Genomic DNA, 22522 nt, shown 5'->3' with positions numbered 1-22522 from the left:
TGCAGCGTGTCTGTTAGGCCCCGCCCCCCGCACACAGAGAGACACAGGGAGATCGCTCTTCTGGAGTGAAGAGAGCGGAAATAATGATATTTCAAGTTAGAAACGTAAGATGCATTTTGACAGACAAGATGGACACTTGGGGGAAAATATGCTGCATTTTGAATGTCCGATAGTCCACCATTAACACCTTAGTCCCGTCTCGTCTCGTCAACGAAAACTAAATATACATTTCGTCACATGGGCGTAGGAAGCATCCTGAATATGGGGGGGGACATTTTTAATGGATGGGGGTCCTCCCCCACGAACAAAAAAAAAAGATTTCCGGTATTCTGGATGCTAAACCTTGAGTTTATGTTCTAAAACATAATATTTGCATTGTGTATCATATGTTGACGCCGGGCTGTGTTTCAAAGCACTTGACTACACTCTCTGCCATTATGTGTAAATAAATTACAATGATTTGAGGGTGCATTGTGGATTTACAGTTTGAAAGTCAGCATAGCCTAGGATGTATGGAGTCAGATCAGTCTCAATATTAATAAATCCACACAAGGATTCACAAATGTATTTTGGGGATTTATATATAAATGACTCTCTCCACAAAAATACTTTTCAATGTACACAAAAATATTTATTGTTGCATATAAATGTACAAAAATCAACAGATAAAAAAAGTTTCACAAATATAGGCATATTTCTGACATTAAAATATTTCTTGTTTTAAGTAATGTAAAAGAAAACCACAATCAGTAATAATTTCCATAGTGTCCTGTTAAAAAAATATGCATGTCATTTCCGTCAGGGAAGTCTCAAAAAAACAAAACACAAATGCAGAGGTTCACAAGAAAAGCAGTTTAAATGCCCATTTTTTGTACATTTATATACAATAATAAATATGTGTGAGTGCATTGAGAGATATTGTTGTGGAGAGTCATTTATATATAAATCGCAAAATACATTTGTGAATCCTTCTGTGAGCATTTATTAATATTGAGACTGATCTGACTCCATACCGATGTTAAATTCACCTAGGAATGGTACCATTGACTTAAATGTTGCTCTTCTGTCTATATTGGTCATATGATGCCCCTTGACTGAAATGCTTCCTGTTCAATATCCCCACTGATTTCCTTAAAATTCTGGGATGATTTCCCTTTCATCACTCACCTCAGCAATGGACCTCTCTCCACTGTCCCTGTGTTCTGCCTCTGACTCACTCTCAAGCACCTAGATGTCAAGAGAGGTGGTGAAGTGATCATTATTGATTGAGCAGTATACTCTTTCACATTGAATCATAACAAGTCATACTGAATGTAAATACAACTGACTCTAAAGTAAGTCCCAGTCTGTGACATTGGACATTTTGAAGACTCAAAGTCCCAAGCAGTAGGTAGAATATTAGCTAGTCTATGTAATGTGCACAGAAAAGAAACAGTTAAAGGTGACATGTCATGCTTTTCTGGTTATTACCCGTCCCCTTGTGTGTTATGAAGGTTTTTATGCATGTAAACGGTGTGCAGAGTCAAAACCCTCAAAGTACACCATGTAGCGAGTACAACTCTAAAACAGAAAATACCTCCCCAAAATGCCTCGTTGGAGATACGTCACTGTCCATTTGATTCTTCCGGGGACATCATGATGTCATGTCGTCCCCGGAACGAAATGGACCAATCCGTGGAGCCGTTACGTTACGTCCGCGGAGCCGTTACGTTAAGCCCCCCTGATTGGTCCAAATTGACCAATCCATAGACTTCCTCACACACTCAGTGCAGGCAGCTCTGCTGATCTCTCCTCCCTGGCTGCAGGCTGATAACAGACAGTTGGGATCGCGGCGAAACTCTCTCTGCAGACCCATTCTCACAGCGTTTATCAACCTTTTTCTTACTCAATATCAAGCCACACTTATTGTTTTTACTTCGGCTGTGACTTTGTGTGTGCTCAGGGTGAGTTTGGCTGTGTATCGCTGTGTATCGCTAAACAAGGAAATCACACCTCCACGGAGCTTAGCGCGATTCACAACGTCCCGACTGGTCCCGACCAATCGGAGCACACTGGGCTCACAGGGAGGGGGGGGGGGGGGCAAGAGCTGCAACGAGCGGTTTAGTGGAGAGAGTGAATACTGCTGAATACACATACTTTACAGAGATGCTGTATGCGAAACCAATGTGAGTTTGGAAAATTGCACAGTATAAATCTATTCTAGTAGACCTCAACAATGGAATTATGATCAGTGGAAATGGCCATGACATGTGACCTTTAACTGAATACTGGGATGGAAATTGCCTATAAGCACTCAGTAAAACATAAACACACACAAAAAGCTTCTGAATGATAAGAAGTATAATTAAAACATAATGCACATTACCATTTTGAGAGAGAGTACCGAAGTTAAAGAAGTTAAAAATAATCTCTTATCGAACTGAGTCTCCAGTAAAACACATTGACTGCGTCTCTACGTGGACATCATGGTGTTTACATGAGCACAGAGAGATCGGGTTATTCATGTTCCCTGTTTACATGATAAATATTAGTAACCTGGCATTTCGATGCCTTTTCTCATCTAAACTATTCAGTATTTGTATCTCTCTATCATGACATAAAGACGAAACTCCTCCGCCGCCATCACTGTTAACTGATTAACTGCTACCAGCTGATGACTTACTTTCCTCTTCTTTGAAAAAAATGTTCTTATGTCCATGTTGTCTGGGGGAGAAAACATATCAAACCAAGAGATCGTAAGCTTTGATTTTCGCTGTATTAACCATTTCCTGAACACTTGGTGTGTGTGCCTTACCTCCGCTACCGGCATCGCTTCATACAACAGGTCTGAGCTGTGCACCTATGACAACACTCCTTGAACATGCGCGCTATGTGAGAATCTACCTTGCAGTGAAAACATGGTACGGAGTTTCATTGATTTGGGCATTCTCTCAATAAGCAAGTGGAATGGATTTGATAATGAAGCACTGACACAGTGCTCTACAAAGTGTGGCGAGTGGATAGACCGATTCACAGACTTTCCACATGGTAAAAGTGGGGGGGTCTAAACTAATCATTTGAAAAAGTGGAGGGGACTTTTCCCACCCTCATATAATGGCTGCGACGCCCATGTTTCGTCATAGTTTTAGTTATCAAGAATCTATTTTTAGCTCGTCATCGTCTCGTCTTAGTCATGTAAAAAAGGTCGTTGATGAACATTTTTCGTCATAGTTTTCGTTGACGAAATTAACACTGGCATATTTAAGCTGTCGCACTTTCTGTTGTTTCTATCGCCCATTGCCGGTATGAAAGGGTCTGTGCCGGAAATATCAAACATTTAATAAAAGTGAAAAACAATGAACAAGACTTATTAATAATAATTAATTATATTTATTCCGTTTGGATGTAGGATTTTTGACTTTGTTTAGAGCAGTGATCTTGTTGTGTCCCGTCAATTATGTTAGTTTGTTATGTATTTGTCATGTTCATGTTTGTTTTGTTTGTTTCACTTCCTGTTTTATTTTGTACTCCTTGTCTCATTCCAGGTGCCTTTACTTCCTTGGTTCTTGTTTCCCGCCATCGTCAGCGTCTGCCCCGCCCCTGATTGTTTCCACCTGTTCCCACTTACCTCTTGTATATATTGTCCTGTCTCCCCTTGTCTGTTGTCAGTTCGTCTTGTTCGTCATGCCAAGAAGTCAGATCCAAGCAGCCATAGAGAGACCAAGTACCTTTTGTGATATCCTCCATGAGAGCGTTTTGTTTTGTGACCGTTTTGTCACTCCCTCTGTAAAGAGTGTTTCTTTGTTTTTGATCCATTAAAGTTTATTGTTCTTCAAACCTTTTCGTCTCTGGGTTGTGCAATTGAGTCCTCATATCAGTGAGTCACGGTTCCTAACAGAACGAACTGACCAAAATATGGACTCAGCTAACCCCAAGACGCTGCAGACCACCCTGTCCGTACAGGGTAACGTCATCCATCAACACCAGGAGCAGCTAAAGAATATTAGCCAAGGAGTTAAGGAGTTTTCAGATCGCCAGGAGGGTTTCCAGATCTCCGTCAGTTCACAGGTGAACCATCTGGCAACACAGCTCCACGGGCTTCGCTCTCATCTGGAGGCAGCGCCCACAGCTCCGATTCCTGCTACTCCACCTGATGCCAATCCTGCTGTGAATCATGCCTCTCCTGTTCCACTGCGGTTGGCAGCACCGGAGAAATACTCAGGAGAATCGAGCAACTGCAGAGCCTTCTTAGTCCAGTGTGATTTACATTACCAACTTAATCCAGCAGCTTTTGTATCTGATGAGGCTAAGATAGCGTTTATGATCTCCCACTTAATCGGCAGAGCTACCTCATGGGCCACTGCGGAGTGGTCTAGAAATTCCAATATCTGTAGATCCTTCATAGCATTCAAAGACACTATGAGCCGCATATTTGATATTACCTCACCTACCGGTGACACCACTCGGGCTCTCATGCAGCTCAAACAGCACTCAAGGCCAGTAGTAGATTATGCCATAGAGTTCCGTACCTTAGCCATAGACAGTGGCTGGAACATTCCAGCATTAATAGATGCCTTCCGCAATGGACTCTCAGAGACGATTAAAGATCACCTGGCTCCATTAGAGTTACCACAAGACCTCGAATCCCTCAGTTCCACGTCTCTCCAAATTGACAATCGCATCAGGGAAAGAGAGAGAGAACGACACCGAGTCGCAACAAGACCTCCCAGCCACCAGGGGCGCTCTCTGGGTAGGCAGTCCTCATGGGATTCCTTGTTCGCCTCTTCATCAGGCCCAGCAGTGACAGCGCCACCACAGGCACCGGAGGAACCTATGCAGCTCGGGAGAACGAGGATTTCTCCAGAGGAACGACGGCGCCGCCTGCAGGAGGGATGCTGCTTCTACTGTGGTCAAATGGGACACCAGCAGGCGACATGTCCGGGAAAAGGGCATGCTCACCAACCATGAGGAGGGCGTTGGTGAGCAAAATTTCATCTGATTATCCTCCTCGCACACTCACCCAGGTAGATATCACTGCCAATAGTCAGACACACACTATGGGGGCCTTAATTGACTCTGGGGCTGATGAAAGTCTCATAGACTGGGGTCTAGTGAAACGTCTCAATATTAAGACTGTTCCGCTCAAACATCCCGTCAATGCCAGTGCCCTAGACGGCAGACTTATGTGTAGAGTCACTGACTGTACATAACCCATGCAAGTGACTATTGACAATAATCATGTGGAAATGATGCAATTTCATCTGTTCGATTCTGCACAGCATCCGCTGATTTTGGGGTTTCCCTGGTTAAAAACACACAACCCACATATAGACTGGTGTTCAGGACAAATTAAGGGATGGGGAGAGAATTGTGAACAGTCATGGAAAGCTCCATATACTGTTGCAGTGGCTGATAGTAGCTCAGACTTTCCTGACCTTTCCAAGGTCCCCTCTTGCCACAATGACATTAAAGAGGTTTTTAACAAAACCAAAGCACTATCATTGCCTCCTCATCGTCCGTTTGACTGTGCCATCGACCGGTTACCTGGCGCACCCATCCCTAGGAGGCGCTTATATTCTATCTCAGGACCAGAGCGGGCTGCCATGGATGACTACATCTCCTCCTCACTGAAAGCGGGGCTAATCCGTCCCTCTTCTTTACCTGCGGGCACAGGATTCTTCTTTGTGGGGAAGAAGGATGGGTCTCTAAGACCATGCATTGACTACAGCCCATTAAATGACATTACGGTGAAAAACCGCCACCCACTCCCGCTGATGTCTTCAGCTTTTGATCTACTTCAGTCAGCTAAGGTGTTCACCAAGCTCGATCTGAGAAATGCCTACCACCTCGTCAGGATCAGAGAGGGTGACGAGTGGAAAACGGGGTTCAACACACCTAGCGGACATTACGAATACAGGGTTATGCCTTTTGGACTATGCAATGCTCCTGCTGTTTTTCAAACTATGATCAATGACATTTTGAGAGAATTTTTGAATGTGTCTGTTTTCGTGTATTTGGACGATATTCTGATTTTCTCTCCAGATATTCAGTCTCATGTCAGGCATGTCCGCCAAGTCCTCCAGAAGCTTCTGGAGAATCAGTTGTATGTGAAAGCTGAGAAGTGCGATTTCCATGCAACCACTGTCTCTTTCCTGGGCTACATTATCACCACCAATCAGGTCCAGATGGATCCGTCCAAGGTCAGTGCGGTGACCGACTGGCCTACTCCAGATAGCCGCAAGAGAGTCCTGGGGTTTGCCAACTTTTACCGAAAGTTTATACGCAACTTCAGGTCTGTAGCCGCTCCTCTACATGCTCTCACCTCTTCCAAAGTTTCCTTTCAGTGGACCCCCCAGGCCGAGTCTGCTTTCCAGTGCCTCAAGAAAGGATTCACCACGGAACCCGTACTCACTGTTCCGGATCCCCAGAGACAGTTTATGGTTGAGGTCGACGCGTCCAACAAGGGCATAGGGGCTGTGTTGTCCCAGAGGTCCTCCAAGGATAACCGGATGCACCCCTGCGCTTATCTATCGCGCAAGTTGACCTCAGCTGAAAATAACTATGATGTGGGGAACAAGGAGTTACTAGCTGTCAAAGCAGCTTTGGAGGAGTGGAGACACTGGCTCGAAGGGGCGGAGCAACCGTTTGTTGTGTGGACAGACCACAAGAACTTAGAGTATGTCAGAAAAGCCAAGAGACTCAATTCACGTCAGGCCCGGTGGACTCCTCTGTTCTTTAGTAGGTTTAACTTTACGTTATCCTTTAGACCGTGTACGCAAAACCGTAAGCCAGACGCACTGTCTCGTCTCTTTAAGCCTGTCCCTAATGCCAAGAAACCTGAATCAATCCTTCCACTAAACTGTGTGGTTGGGTCGGTAACTTGGCAGATAGAAACAGATGTGAAGCAGGCTAATGTTGTGAGCCCGGCACCTAGTGAGTGTCCAGACAACCGTTTGTTTGTCCGTGTGTCTTTACGCTCTCAGGTAATCCACTGGGCTCACACGTCCAAGCTCACATGCCATCCGGGGGTCCGGCGAACTATGTTTGCCATAAAGCAGCGGTTCTGGTGGCCGGCCATGAGAAAAGAGGTCTCTAAATATGTGGCGGCCTGTCCAGCGTGCGCCCGGAATAAGACTTCTTCCCAGGCCCAGGTGGGTCTGCTCCAGCCCCTCCCAGTGCCTCAACGACCATGGTCGCATATCTCCATGGACTTTGTGACTGGATTCCCACCTTCCAAAGGTAACACTACCGTCCTTACAGTGGTGGATCGGTTCTCAAAGATGGTACATTTAATTCCTCTGCTAAAACTTCCCTCTGCCAAGAAAACTGCAGAGGTCATGCTTACTCATGTGTTCAGAATTCATGGTTTTCCCAGCGACATAGTTTCAGACAGAGGTCCTCAGTTCACTTCCATCTTCCGGAAGGAGTTTTGCCAGCTCCTCTGCGCCACCGTCAGCTTGTCCTCCGGTTATCACCCGCAGTCCAACAGTCAGACAGAACGCCTGAATCAGGACCTCGAAACCTGCCTCAGGTGTCTCGTGTCCCAGAAGCAATCCACTTGGAGCGATCATCTGACCTGGGTAGAGTACGCCCACAACACTCTTCTATCGGCTGCCACTGGTCTCTCCCCCGTTCCAGTGTGCGAACGGATATCAGCCTCCTCTCTTCCCTGCCAATGAAGAAGAAGTCAAGGTGCCATCCGCGCACGCCATGGTTCGACGCTGTCAGCGGTTCTGGGCCGGTGCTCGGCAGGCGCTACTCCGGACCTCGACCCGGATGAAGTCAGCGGCGGATCGTCACAGACGTGCGGCCCCCCTCTACAAGCCGGGACAGAAAGTCTGGCTCTCTACCAAGGACCTACCTCTTTATGTTCATTCCAAGAAGTTGGCACCGAGGTTTGTGGGTCCTTTCCCAGTCTCAAAAATCATTAACCCTGTCTCTGTGCACCTCAATCTCCCCAGGTCCTTGAAGATTCATCCTACGTTTCATGTCAGCAAACTTCAAGCCAGTTCAAGAGAGCACTCTGGTTCCCCCCTCCAAACCCCCCCCTCCACCCCGAATCATTGATGGTGGCCTGGTGTACACGGTCAGGAAACTTCTGTCGGTCCGCAAACGGGGCTGAGGACGCCAATTATTGGTCGATTGGGAGGGATACGGGCCTGAGGAACGTTGCTCGGTCTCCTCGACTTTCGTGGTGGATAAAACACTCATAAATGACTTCTATGATCGCCACCCTGAGCAGCCTGGGCCGTCGGGAGTCGGCCCTAGAAGGGGGGGTACTGTTGTGTCCCGTCAATTATGTTAGTTTGTTATGTATTTGTCGCGTTTGTTTTGTTTGTTTCACTTCCAGTTTAATTTTGTACTCCTTGTCTCATTCCAGGTGCCTTTACTTCCTTGGTTCTTGTTTCCCGCCATCGTCAGCGTCTGCCCCGCCCCTGATTGTTTCCACCTGTTCCCACTTACCTCTTGTATATATTGTCCTGTCTCCCCCTGTCTGTTGTCAGTTTGTCTTGTTCGTCATGCCAAGAAGTCAGATCCAAGCAGCCATAGAGAGACCAAGTACCTTTTGTGATATCCTCCATGAGAGCGTTTTGTTTTGTGACCGTTTTGTCACTCCCTCTGTAAAGAGTGTTTCTTTGTTTTTGATCCATTAAAGTTTATTTTTCTTCAAACCTTTTCGTCTCCGGGTTGTGCAATTGAGTCCTCATATCAGTGAGTCACGGTTCCTAACAGATATTCTCTGCAGCAGAGAGCTAAGCGCTGTCAGACCGAACCTAACCCTGAAAAGTATTATCATCTGAAATTAATCATTATGTATTTAATATTAATAACAAAGTATTTTTACAACTTGTATTTAGAAATACTCTGTTGCAATTATTGATGCATAAATGTGTTCATCCATTCAATGTGGCATCTGCTATAATGGGGTTAAGGTATGATATTACTTAATAATACATACATTATAATATATGATAATTACATTTGAGTTTTATTCATTTCTTATTTCATAGTTTCTCATTATTTTTATCGCTCATGTTATTTTTGATTTTATTAATCTGTGTGAATCTGTGCTATCCTGTTTTTCACTCTTACCCTGTTGCTGTTTGAACTACTGAATTTCCCCACAGGGATTAATAAAGGTCCATCTTATCTTAATGTATAAGTTGATTTACTTCAATCTACTGTACTGTGTAAAAACACCCCAACAATATTACAAAAGATATACTGCATGCATACTGCAAACTATATACTTTATTTGATCTAAAACATTGATGTTTTTTCATTATAGTAGCTTGTGAAAACCATAACAAATAACTGATTAAATGCTACAGTATTCAGCAAACACAACTGCAGAGCTGCAAACATTGCAAACAGACTAAGTTCTCCCGGTTGTCTTTGTGTATTTGTGAATGAAGCGCCATATCATGGTTAAATCCTGTAATTGAACAAATGGGGAAATTTGGCAACGCCTTCTAGCAATTTGGCAACACCCCCAGCCACTGGGATCCGCTGGGTTTTTGGTTGGGACACACCCATGTGAGTCTGATCTGGAGTGCTACATCTGTACCCATCGATTCCGTGTCATCTCACGATGTGAATCGATGTGTTGGATGTGCAGAAAGGATAAATAATAAGGTTTTATGAGTGAGTTTCAGTGCAGTAATCTGTTAGCATTTTTCGCTCGTTGCTAATTCAGAGGCTCAGTGTTAGCATTGTGGGGCTTCCTTTGAAAAAAAAATTAAAATGATCAGTTCGTTGAGTTTCTTCCCGTTACACGGATATAAAACATTCATAGTATATTAAATGTTAAGATGCCCTCAGACACTGTTTCCTGCAAGAGGACCCCGGTACCGGGGTCTCTCGGGCTTAACAGGTTAAGTGGTCTGGAATCTAGGCTGACGAATCAGATTCAAGATGTACATGAATATCAAGGTTCAAGGTTCAAGGCTTTTATTTGGAATACGTACATAGCTACAGTGTAGTTATGTAGATGAAAATCTTAGGTCACAGGCTCCACCAACAGTGCAACACAATAAAACAGAAAAACAGAAAAAATAAATACAAACAAAATAGTAAAATAGCAAAATAGTGCAATAAAAGTCTATATACAAGTGATTGGAATAGGATATATTAGATACTTAATTTGTAAGTTGCAGCCAGATGAATGTTATAGATGTTCTTTGAAAGTTCAGGTGTTTAACAGTCTTATGGCCTGTGGAATGAAACTGTCCCTGAGTCTGGTGGTTTTAGTCCTGATGCTGCTGTACCGCCTGCCAGACGGCAGCAGACTGAACAGTTTGTGGCTGGTGTGATGGGGGTCTTTGATAATCCTGAGGGCTTTCTTCCTGAGCCGCTGGGAGTAGAGGTCCTCCATGGATGGCAGCTCCGTCCTGGTGATGTGCTGTGCAGCTTTCACCACCCTCTGTAAAGCCTTACGATTGAGGGCGGTGCAGCTGCCGTACCAGGCTGTAATGCAGCCAGTCAAGATCCTCTCTATGGTGCACCTGTAGAAGGTCAGGATCCTCTCTATGGTGCACCTGTAGAAGGTCAGGATCCTCTCTATGGAGCACCTGTAGAAGGTCAGGATCCTCTCTATGGTGCACCTGTAGAAGGTCAGGATGCTCTCTATGGTGCACCTGTAGAAGGTCAGGATCCTCTCTATGGTGCACCTGTAGAAGGTCAGGATCGTCTCTATGGTGCACCTGTAGAAGGTCAGGATCCTCTATGGTGCACCTGTAGAAGGTCAGGATGCTCTCTATGGTGCACCTGTAGAAGGTCAGGATCCTCTCTATGGTGCACCTGTAGAAGGTCAGAATCGACTCTATGGTGCACCTGTAGAAGGTCAAGATCCTCTATGGTGCACCTGTAGAAGGTCAGGATGCTCTCTATGGTGCACCTGTAGAAGGTCAGGATCCTCTCTATGGTGCACCTGTAGAAGGTCAGGGTGCTCTCTATGGTGCACCTGTAGAAGGTCAGGATGCTCTCTATGGTGCACCTGAAGGTCAGGATCCTCTCTATAGTGCACCTGTAGAAGGTCAGGGTGCTCTCTATGGTGCACCTGTAGAAGGTCAGGATGCTCTCTATGGTGCACCTGAAGGTCAGGATCCTCTCTATAGTGCACCTGTAGAAGGTCAGGATACTCTCTATGGCAGTGGTTCCCAAACGGTGTGCCGCGGCACACTGGTGTGCCGTGAGGCAAGTTCGGGCGTGCCGTGGGATTTTGTGACAACCATACGTTATTATTGCAATATACAACTAGGCCTACACAAAAATAATTATTTTTTAATTTACTATATCAGTACTTTGTAGCTTTATATGTACGCAATCTGCGCGACTTGCGCGTCCACATCTCCACGTGCAGTGCTGCATAAACATGGCTGAGTCAGCGATAACTCTCGAGGGGTGGAGGTATGCCCATTACTTTGAGTTCGTCCGAAGAATAGACAGGAATGTGACGGTGAGGTGCAAACTGTGTCCAGGCCAGAAGCTGTTATCCACTGCTGTAAACACCACGTCAAACCTCAACAAGCACCTGCAAAGAACACATGCTAAGGTGAAGCTACCGCACACGCTATTTGTTGTTTGTTTATATCACGCAGTCTGTTCTTCTTCTCTGTCTTCCGGTTGTTGCCTGTTTTGAATGACAAATACACACTACCGCCGCCTGCTGGTAAGGAAAGTTATTGCCACTCACGCATGCGCAGTTCGTACGTGCTCGGCGAGTAAAGTAACGAGTTACTTTATGTAGATAGTAACGAAGTGTAGAAGTGTAATATATTACTTTCTTTTTTTTAAGTAATATGTAATATATTACATTTTTTTAGTAAGGACCCCATCTCTGGAGTTGGCGTTCTCTACTCTGATTTACATGAAGAACAACAGGAGGTCACGGCTCTCTGTTGAACAGGACTTGCGAGTGGCCCTCTCCTCAGTGCCACCAAGGATTAAAAAATTCTGCGCGACCCGACAGGCACATGTATCTCACTAATTTGTAAGTCGGCAAAATATTTACAATCGCACATGTTTCAATGCTGATTGCTGAAATGTTACATTTATAATTTGTAGTTCAGGACCATGGACAATGCAGCTTCCTTGCATTGACAGTTCTCTGTGCTGAATTTCTGCTGAGTTTCCTTTGCCTCATTTTTAATGTTGTGACCTGTCTGGTTTACATGAGTGTGTTGCTGCTTTGATGAAGCCTAATTTGATAAAGTTTCAAATTAATTTCTGAAATATTTCGTTAATAAATATTTCATGAGTAATATAGTTGTCTTTGTCACATTTTATTTGGCATTAGTAAATAATTATGCACATTTACAGATATTTTACATGATATGAGTGATAACACGTGTTATAAGGGCTATTTTGCACAATAGGTGTGCCTTGAGATTTTTACTTGTCCTTTGGTGTGCCTTGGGCACAAAAAGTTTGGGAACCACTGCTCTATGGTGCACCTGTAGAAGGTCAGGATCCTCTCTATGGTGCACCTGTAGAAGGTCAGGATACTCTCTATGGTGCACCTGTAGAAGTTGCAGAGTATCCTGGAGTCCATGTTGAACCTCCTCAAAGAGCCGCTGTCGAGCTGTTTTCGTGATGGTGTTTGTGTGAAGGGTCCACGTCAGGTCCTCAGTGATGAGTCCATGTCAGGTCCTCAGTGATGAGTCCATGTCAGGTCCTCAGTGATGAGTCCACGTCAGGTCCTCAGTGATGAGTCCACGTCAGGTCCTCAGTGATGAGTCCATGTCAGGTCCTCAGTGATGAGTCCATGTCAGGTCCTCAGGAATGTGGACCCCGAGGAACCTGAAGCTGCTGACTCTCTCCACCGTAGTCCCATTGATGGCGATGGGGGCGTGTCCCTCTCTCTGCTGCTTCCTGTAATCCACTATCAGCTCCTTGGTTTTGCTGACGTTGAGATGGAGGTTGTTGTCCTGTCACCAAGATGTCAGGGTTTCGACTTCCTCTCTGTACGTCGTCTCATCGCTGTCGGTGATCAGGCCAATGACGGTCGTGTCGTCAGCAAACTTCACAATGGTGTTGGAGCTGTGTGAGCAGTAAACCAAGTCAATCCATTTCTGATCTTTGTGGTTCCAGTGTCTTTTCCTGTTGTGGTGCATGGCTCCTATCTCGTGGAATGGCTCCCAGGTCATCTACAACAAAGTGATTCGGCCCATCTTCCTCCGCTATGAGGCTGTGGTGGACGACATGGTGAATGACATCGGCGGGAGGGCGATGAGTGCTGCTGAGAACATCACCAGAGAAGGTAAAGACCAGTTCAACACCAGTTAATTGTGTTTTTTTATTAAATATGTGAGTACTTGAATATTTCTGCTTTTCTTCAGTCCTGTGCACTCTGATGAAGAATAATGCTGTGGTATCGCTGACACCCGCTCAGCCTGAAACCAAAAGTTTACCGAGTTCATCAACAGCTACAGTAGCTCCTTCAGATTCAAAAGAAGAACAACCAGTACGTATACCCCAGCTGCATCACCCACCTTCTGAAAATAAGTCCAACCTGAAGGCCTCTGTATGCTTCAAATGAACTGAACACTGGACATAGTGGACACTGGACATAGCATTTATGCTAATCTAATCAGGTCTTGACTCAAGTTCAGTATCTTCAGTATAGCACTTCATCAGTCTAACCATGACCGCTGACATTTAAATCCTTCTTTCTCTGAAAGAGTTGGAGCATTCAGATTTTCAGCACCGTCTTGTAAAAACGGCTGCTCAAAGTTCCAGTTCTGTATTTACTAATTAATTGGTTTGGTGTTTGGAGATCTAACCAGTTCAGACAGCCACTCAGAGTCTAATTTTCATTACATAATTCAATCATTTTCATGCTTTTTTAGCAAACATGGTGACTTGTTTGTCCATCCCACACAAGAACTAGAGAGACCAAATACTTTGCAAAACAAAGTTCTTCAAAAGTGTTTCTAGTCAGTCTCTGATTGTATTACGTTATTATGAGAGTGCTTTCATACTTGTTTGATTCTGAAATTGTATATATTTATATAAATATATGTGTGTGTGTGTGTCCGCATCTGTAGCCTGTTATTGTCCCATTATACCGCACTGTGAATGAATTAAAAGTAAATATATAAGTCGTCATGAACACATCTGTCCATCAGACAGAGGGCTGCTGTGCCTCCTGTCATCATTAATGGACGTCTCTTTAAAATGACCGCTCCGAGGAGAGGAGTTCTCATTTCTCTAACCGCCTGCTGCTTCCCCTCCTCTCTCCTCGGCTCCCCTCCTCTCTCCTCGGTTCCCCTCCTCAGTCCTCCGCTCGCATCTCCTGTGGGTGGGACTAAGTATCGAGGATAGGAGTCAAGGAGGGGAATTAGAGAAATTAGAAACCTTCTCTGTCTTTTAACCTCTTTCCTTCTATCCCCTGATCCTCCTCAGCAATGGTCCTTATTTTGGGTGCATAATAATGACCGTGGCTGAGGAGGATCAAGGGACAGAAGGAAAGAGGTTAAGAGGTTTGACAGAGCGTTGGATGTCACAGAAATCAACAGAAGACAGACAGGAAGTTAACATCAGCCCTTTCTCGTTTCTCAGTTAGCACCTCCTCAACTCCTCTCCTCGTCTTAGTCCCGCCCACAGGAGATGCGAGTCGAGGAGTCGAGGAGGGGAACCAAGGAGAGAGGAGGGGAAGCAGCAGGCGGTTAGAGAAATGAGAAAAAAAGGAGCATAACATCCAGGGGAGATGTGATTAGTGAGTAAACAAACAATAAAGGGCAGAAAGTCTAACGCACATTTAAATAACTTATAATCACAACGGAACAGTTTGCCCCGGAGGATACATCAGTGTACCCTCGGTTATAGCTCCTCCAGAGAGCCTCCTCGATCCTCGATTTTCGATGCGCATCTAGAGAAATAAGATGTCCTTCAAGGTGGCTCGCTGACATTGATTATCGGGTCACTACCGAGGAGTCGAGGATTAGAGGAATTGAAAATTAGATAAATGAAAGGTACAGGTACAGCTTAAGAAGACAGACAGGAAGTCAACACTAACAGGAACAGTGACAGTATGGGATCTGCAATGTTTAAGGACATGTTAGTGGAAAAGAAACTCTGACAGTTGTTTTCTTAGTGGAAGCAATACAATCATTTTCATCATTTTCGGTATAATGTGCTGATCAAGCTCCATGTTCTTTTTCAAATAATGACCGTTCGCCTCGACCCATCAGAATTGCATATTCAACTAAGCTGTCTAATAACCAAAATTGTTTGTACATTCAGTTTCGAGATTACTTAACATGCTTACCTATCCTGTTGTCTTGTTACCTATTTCAGCTCTTCCTTGGTTGACAATATGGTAAGTCAACTGGTTGTGAATGTTGCGTGTTAGTGTAAGAAAATTAGCATGGAGCTTAGCGACCCTCTCATGCCCCTTTTCCACCAAACCGGTTCCAGAGCAAGTTCCGGACTAGAGCCTGATTAAGCTCTGGTTCTTCCTGTTTCCACCGCAGCGGAGCCGGCTCTAAGCACCGAAAACCGTCACCAATACGTCACGCTTATGTCGGAGGCGGGATTAAACTGATCAACAACAACAAAATGCCGCAAATTCTGTACAGCAACACACACACACAACTACGAACCAGGATGGATGCCATTAAATGTAGGCAGCATGGACCGCGGAAGAGACAAATGACCTCCTCGGTACAGAGGAAGTTGGACGGCACAACACGGTCTAAAGCTATTTTCCAGCAGCTGCAGCGGGAGTTGGCCCCGCTGGATACCACCGGACTCTGGAGCAAATAAGCAACAAGCTGGAAAAACTCAAGAAAGACTACCGGGATCGTTGTTGGTGTTGTCGATAAGAGGGATTTTCACGCCGTGTGGGTGTCATAAGAAGGCACGTAAACGTTTACGTGATGTAAGGATGATTAAAGGATGACGAAATGACGCAGCTTCACTCGAGCTCCGCTCGGGCTCTGAGCGGTGGAAACACAAGTGGTGCTACAGAGAAGAACCGGTTCAGCATCAGAAAAGTCAAAGAACGGTTCTTCAACCGGATCCGGTTTGGTGGAAAAGGGGCATTAGACCCTCAATGCTGCTGCAGTTCTGGGCTGCAGATTAGAATGTAGCAGCAGATCGAGCTGACAAGATCCCCCATGAAGACCTAAACAGTCCTGAAGGGTCCTAACAAATCAGGTATATAATAATGCATTATTCTGTGTTTCCTGACTTTCTCGTTCTTTTAGTCCTTCAGATAGCAGCAGAGAAAGAGGAGCAGAGGGCCAAGACTGGTCTGTTCAGCCTGACATATCCCAACAAGAGGAATATTCCCTTTCAAGGAGACTGATTTCCTTTTTATATGAGATATGTCATATACTATTCTTTACTGCAAAAACTCTGCAGTCAGACTCTTACGTTGTTTTAATTGTATTTATATATGAATGGTTTTTGGGGGTCAGTTGAATGATTTTTATAGATACAAAGCACCTGAATGCAACAAAGTAACAATTACAGCAGCTTAATAAAGTCATGCAACACTAACCAGGCTTTGTGTGATTCTGTTTATGTGTACCTTACTTTCACCATCCATTCGCTGTTATTCATAGGCGGCGCGTGAGGCTCAGGTTTGGGAAGGCTAAATCACTTTTTTCTTTACCTGACTCAGTGTGCGGAGTTTAAATATATCAAGTCAAATATATTAAACTGCTGTATGCAGAGAAGACGCCGACGTGTCGCACTTATTATTCATATCACATTCAATCAGATCATATAATATCATAATATATCGTAGGCCTATTTCTTTATCTGAGTCAGCTGAGCCGTATCTGGCCGTGCAACACTCAAAGTGTCACATACTGTATGCAGAAGTATTATTTTAAGCAACACATTAGGTTGACAAAACACTCAACTCAAATGTATTTAAAGTCAGATCCACTCGTGACTTAGATGGGGGAGCTGATATCATAAAACTGTTACGCTTTCAAACACTCTGTAGTTTATTTATTTTTAAACCAGTTCACCTTCACCATATTCACCTTGCAGGTGCAACTATGTGGCTTGTATCCTGGATTATATGTTTAAGTCATGGATGTTTAAAGTTCATATTTGTCTAATATTAGTTTACTTTTCATTAATGAAGTATGACGTTGCGTTGTCAGTACACTTGTCCCTGTTTGTGATTGGTCAAATGTTCCTAACCCCGCCCCTTTCACATGAACGCGTTCTCAGCTGGAGAGAGAAACCCTGGCTTAGCCTTCCCTAGCCTACAGTACCCGCCGCCCCTGCTGTTATTGATCATTGTGGAGAGCACTGGCAGACGTTTTGTTTTGTATTATAGCATCCATCGGATGGAATCAATGCATGGGCTGCACAGGTTGTCATGTCCGACTATCACAAGTAGAATCATAATGAAAAATACACCGGTAAAATGTGCCTGTAGAAAACGGCTTATGCCACAATAGGATAGCAACAACAAGTAGTCAAGATAGTCAGTTTAGCTTCGGTTGCTAAGCTAACATCACCCATTTTATACCAGAGACACTTTCATAACAGCGTTGTGATGCCAAACAGATTCAATTCAGACTGAAAACACATTCACTTATGGGGAACTGGGGATATGTATCAGCTGCTTATGTGACAGTCAGACAGTGAATACTTTACAGCGGACGCTGGCGTGTGAGCTAACCCGGAGCTATGGGAGAATAAACTGGAAGAGCAGCACTGCAGCGGTCGGTAAATGCCGCCGAAACACATTCATAAACAAAGAACCACGGCACTCTGGAGAAAAGTATAAGGTTGGAGAAGTCGTTATTTAATTTAATCTGGCTTCGTATGATTAACAGCAACACGATCATCGACCCGACGCAGTCCCCCGTTGTTGTTGTTGTAGTAGTGAACGCCGTTGGGGAGAAAATCAGCAACGTAAACGGTGACGTCATGACGCAGCAGCGGCAGCACCAGTCGGGCTCTGGGGGCGTACTGTCAACTCGCCGGAGCCTCGTAGCGGGAGAAGGGTCCACCGGCAGCACCAGTCAGGCTCTGGGCGGGTACTGTCAACTCGCCGGAGCCTCGTAGCGGGAGAAGGGTCCAGCTGCAGCCACAGCCGGTGGAGGTTGAACCTGTAGGAAGTTGTACTTCCAAATATGGTCAGAAAGCCCAACACGTGAGACGCTGACGCAAGGATAGTTAATGAGACAAGGGCCCTTTCTCATTTCATCAAATCCCCCCTCCTCGACTCCTCGGTCCTCCGGTAGTGACCCGGAAATGAATTTCAGCGCGCCATGTTGAAGGACATCTCATTTCTCTAAATGCACTTCGAGGACTGAGCGTCGAGGAGGCTCTCTGGAGGAGCTATAACCGAGGATACACTGATGGGTCCTTCACGGTCCTCCACGGCTCCTTCGTGGATGCATTTCCGGCAACAGAGATGTTTCAAAGAGTCGTGACGCACGGCCAGACTTATCTCAGCCAATGACAGCTCTGCATGCATCCCCTGGATATTATTTTATTAACTGCTCTCATCGCGACGCGATGTTTCCAGAGAGAACAGCTGTGAGGTCCGTTCAGAAAGCAGAGCAGTGTGTATAATATATATCACTCAGTATAACAGGCCTACTCTCTTTATTTGCTTTAGTATAGTAGATATCTACAAACAAAGAGTCGATATTTTTCTAAAACCATTTAGAGCTTCACATAATAAAATACACAACGGCTGTAGCCTGATTATGCTTTAGGGGCTGTAGGTGTGTGTGGTACAGTGTGTAGGTGTGTGTGTTGTACAGTGTGTAGGTGTGACAGGTCTCAGTTGGTTTGGTGTCCTCTGCTTACTTTTAATACTTGTAAATACAACTTTTTGCTCGTAATTTATTTCCCTCATAGCGACCAGAGAGGGGGGGGGGATATATATCCAGTCTCTGATAGTGTTACGTTATTATGAGAGTGCTCTGTTTGATTCTGAAATTGTATATATTTATATATGTGTGTGTGTGTGTCCGCATCTGTAGCCTGTTATTGTCTCATTATACCGCACTGTGAATGAATCAAAGTAAATATATAAGTGGTCATGAACACATCTGTCAGTCAGACAGAGGGCTGCTGTGCCTCCTGTCATCATTAATGGACGTCTCTTTAAAATGACCGCTCAGAGGAGAGGACTTCTCATTTCTCTAATCGCCTGCTGCTTCCCCTCCTCTCACCTCGGTTCCCCTCCTCTCTCCTCGGCTCCCCTCCTCGACTCCTCCGTTCGCATCTCCTGTGGGCGGGACTAAGTCTCGAGGACAGGAGTCGAGGAGGGGAGTTCGAGAAATGAGAAAGGGCCCAGGAATCCACCACCAGTCAAGTATGTTTGAGTTGTTCTGGATTTCGCCGATCCGATTTGAAAAGAAAGTCTGGTAACCATAGCTTTCTCTCTGTATAGCACCAAGGACTGTTTGGCTATCAACCAGATGATACCACCTTTTCACTTTGATACTACTGTGTAACTCAAAGTACTTTTTCAGGTGAGTGGAAAACACGGCTCCACACATCTCTGCTTTGACTGCATCACCTCTCTGGTCCAAAGGAGTCAGTTTGGCTTTGGATTCCACCAGCCTGACAATCGGGCCTTCGTCCATGTACCATCTCAGATACAGTACTGCTCCGTAAGCATGCTCGCTTCCATCAGAGAGTGTGATTCCACAGGGTTGCTCTGCAAAGCCTGGGGGGGTTAGTGCCCTGCTGAACTTGACTTTGCAAAGTTGGACGTACTCCTCGAAAAGCTTGATTGCATCCTCCCTGAGCCCATCTGAGAGTGCCATGTCCCATGTGTCCTTTACTGCACACTTTTTGCCTCTTGCCTCCTGGAAAGCCCGCCGCACCAGAATGGCTCCTTTCTGTTTAGCAGGAGTTACCAGTCCAACTGGGTCATACAGTCCTGACACTTGGCTCAGCAGTTCTCTTCTCGTCAGAGGGTTTGGTGTCTGGGCTCGGATTTCCTCCTTTAGAAGGTTTTGACCAAGTCGCATCTTTTTCTTTCTCCTGGAAAAGTTTATTCCAACCATGACATGGAGTTTGTCCTCATCCACCATGTAGCCCAAACCAAGTGCCTTATTGTTCTCCTCACACAATTGGTTTGGTAGAACCATGGTCTCTCTCTGATCCAATTCCAACTCGTTGCGGCATTTCTTCCTCCCACTTTGACCAGAGAACACCCATGGCTTGAGCTCAAACCCTCCGGCCTTTAGGATCTGCTTCACATTTTCTGTGATGGTATACAGCTGCTCACGATCGTTGTGTGAAGTGAGTATGTCATCGACGTAGCTGTCCTGATGAAGTACCTGCCGCTCCTTTTCAAGGTGGGTGTGAAAGGAGGCAGGTTAGCTGTCTCCCGCATGGCTAGCTGTGCGATGCACCCTGCAAGTTTATCTCCGATGTTTACCCTGGTGACTGCATAGTCCTCCAGCTCTTGATCTTCGAAGTCTCTCCAAAACCTGCCGACAACCTGCTCGTTTGGTGGAGGCTGCCTTCCAATGACCTCTTTGTCTTGGACAGCAGCTTCCCTCATTGACCTGGCAAAATGTGTCTTGGACATGTGAGCCGACCCAGTAACATCCTCAAAGAGTTCAGGGTGAGTTCCTCCAACAGTCTTCCCCAGAGGTCCGTCCCATAGGACTAGGTCTCCAACAGCTCTGATTCTTTGAGGTGCTAGTTGACCTTCTCTGTGGCTTATCAGCAGACTTATTTCCCTGGGTCTTTTCAGTTCACAGAGTGGTATGTCTGGAAATAGTTGTTGCAGTTGCTCTGGAGTTACACTTCCCTGAACATCTGCTATGCTGTCCAGACCATAACAAACCAATTGATGTGATTTGAGGGTGCCCTTGGGAGTATTCACTCTGATCTTTAGAAGGTATCTTCGGGTCTCCACGAAAACCTTCATCCCTCCAATTCCATGGATGACAAGCGTGATTTATTCACTCCTTAGGTCCAGTTTCTTTGCAGCCTTGTGGGTTATTTAGTTGTGTCGGAGGCCAAATCAATTAATGCCCCAACTTTTTGTCCAGCATTGGCTGGACTTCAAGAAGCATCATCAGCACCGGTGGTTCCTTTAATCCACTCTCCTCTAGAAGTCCTAACTGGTCTTTTCTATTGCTGAGGGTTGTTGACGCAGCATTTGAGAACACATCCCGACACTGTTTCGCCAATTCCGGAGGTAGCTTGTTGAGGAAGTCTTCTTGGTACTCTGTCCATCTCCTCCCGTCTTTATTTCCCTCTGAACCAGGTCCGCTTTTATTCTGACTTGCTTGGCTTCTCCTGGCCTTGGTGTTGGGACATAGGTAGAAGTGAAGGTCGGGAACATGCTCATTCCTGCAGTCGTGATTCTTACACAGAAAGCCAGGTCTGCAGTATGAGCTTCCATCATGGACCTCAAGACATCTCCTGCATGCTCCCAGCTTCCTCACTGCACTCTTCTTCTCTGTTAGCTCCAGCGCTCTAAACTTACTGCAGAAGTAGAGCTTTCTCCTGTGTTTTTCCTGGTCGTCGGTCATTTTTTTTGGATAGACTTGGTCCTGGCATGCCTTGGATCAGCCTTGGCCTCCATTCTGCATGGTTCCTCTTCCCTCAGTTGCTCGAGCGGCTCATATATGCTCTCTTGCTCTTTAAGGAAAGTCAGGAGACAGTCAAACCGATTCTGAGTCGGACCAGAACGTTTTCTCTCAGTGGCATAGACAAGCCATTCTTTCTTGAGGGTATCTGGGAGTTTACTCTCAATGGATTTGGTTACTAGTGGATTTTTTATAGCACCTGTGTCTCCAAGGTCACTCAAATCTTGAAGAGCTTTTTCAACAGTTTGGATCAACTCCACAATTTTACATGGCTGATATTCTCTGACAGCTGGCATCTTCTGTAACTCCTCCACTATTTTGATGGCGATGGATGTGTGATTCCCATAGCGGTTCTCTAGGACACGGAAGATATCATCTGCAGTGTTGTAGGCAGTGAGGCGAAGATCTCTTGTCATTCTGTCTTCAAGACTGTCCAGCAGTTGGATCTTTTTCACCTCTCTTGATCCAGTAGGCTCACCTTGCTTCTGAAGTGCCTCCCAATCCATCCTCCATCTGTGGAATTTGCGTCTGTTGCCACTGAACTTGGGAAGTGCTGTTGGCTTTAATTTAATGGATGCCAAAGGATATCTGGCTGAAGTAGCCGTCTGCATTCCTTCAGTGTCCTCCTTCATTTTTGCCTGAATGAAGTCTGCCTTTCTGGAGAACAATCTTGGGAAATGGAGTTCAACCCCCGTAGCTGGCTTTGCAGGTCGTCCCGCATTTCTGGAGGGATCCACTGCCTCCACCGACTGTGCACTTCTTTTGCAGCCCTCATAAGCTCTTTCAGATGGTTGAGTGTGAAGTCATAGGCCTCCAGATTACCACCAGGCTCTGCCGCAGCAGCACGTTCACCTTCAGCCTCCGCCGCATGAAGCGCTACTGACAATTCATGTTCTCCAAAGTTAGTCCACAGAGCTTTTTGAATAAGTCTCTTCAACTTCTCAAGCTTCCGCGTACTCTCCTCTGCAGTTTTTTGTAGGTTGTCTTTTTGCTGACTC

The 22522-nt window shown here is 45.4% G+C and overlaps 1 protein-coding gene across 1 annotated transcript in view; it reads left to right on the top strand.

The window, feature by feature from the left end:
* The window catches only part of LOC117559055 (receptor expression-enhancing protein 6-like), a 28003-nt gene extending 11546 nt beyond the window's left edge, over positions 1 to 16457 (top strand). Inside the window, exons 2-4 of the mRNA XM_034235692.1 lie at positions 13072 to 13240; positions 13320 to 13444; positions 16191 to 16457. Coding sequence (XP_034091583.1) covers positions 13093 to 13240; positions 13320 to 13444; positions 16191 to 16202 — 285 coding nt within the window. The 5' untranslated portion in view covers positions 13072 to 13092 and the 3' untranslated portion in view covers positions 16203 to 16457. The remainder of the gene's footprint in view (positions 1 to 13071; positions 13241 to 13319; positions 13445 to 16190) is intronic.
* The last annotated feature ends 6065 nt before the right edge of the window (positions 16458 to 22522 follow it).

The sequence above is a fragment of the Gymnodraco acuticeps genome, unplaced genomic scaffold (genome assembly GCF_902827175.1).
Source record: "Gymnodraco acuticeps unplaced genomic scaffold, fGymAcu1.1, whole genome shotgun sequence".
Lineage (NCBI taxonomy): Eukaryota > Metazoa > Chordata > Actinopteri > Perciformes > Bathydraconidae > Gymnodraco > Gymnodraco acuticeps.
This window is presented reverse-complemented; position numbering and strand designations above follow the sequence as displayed.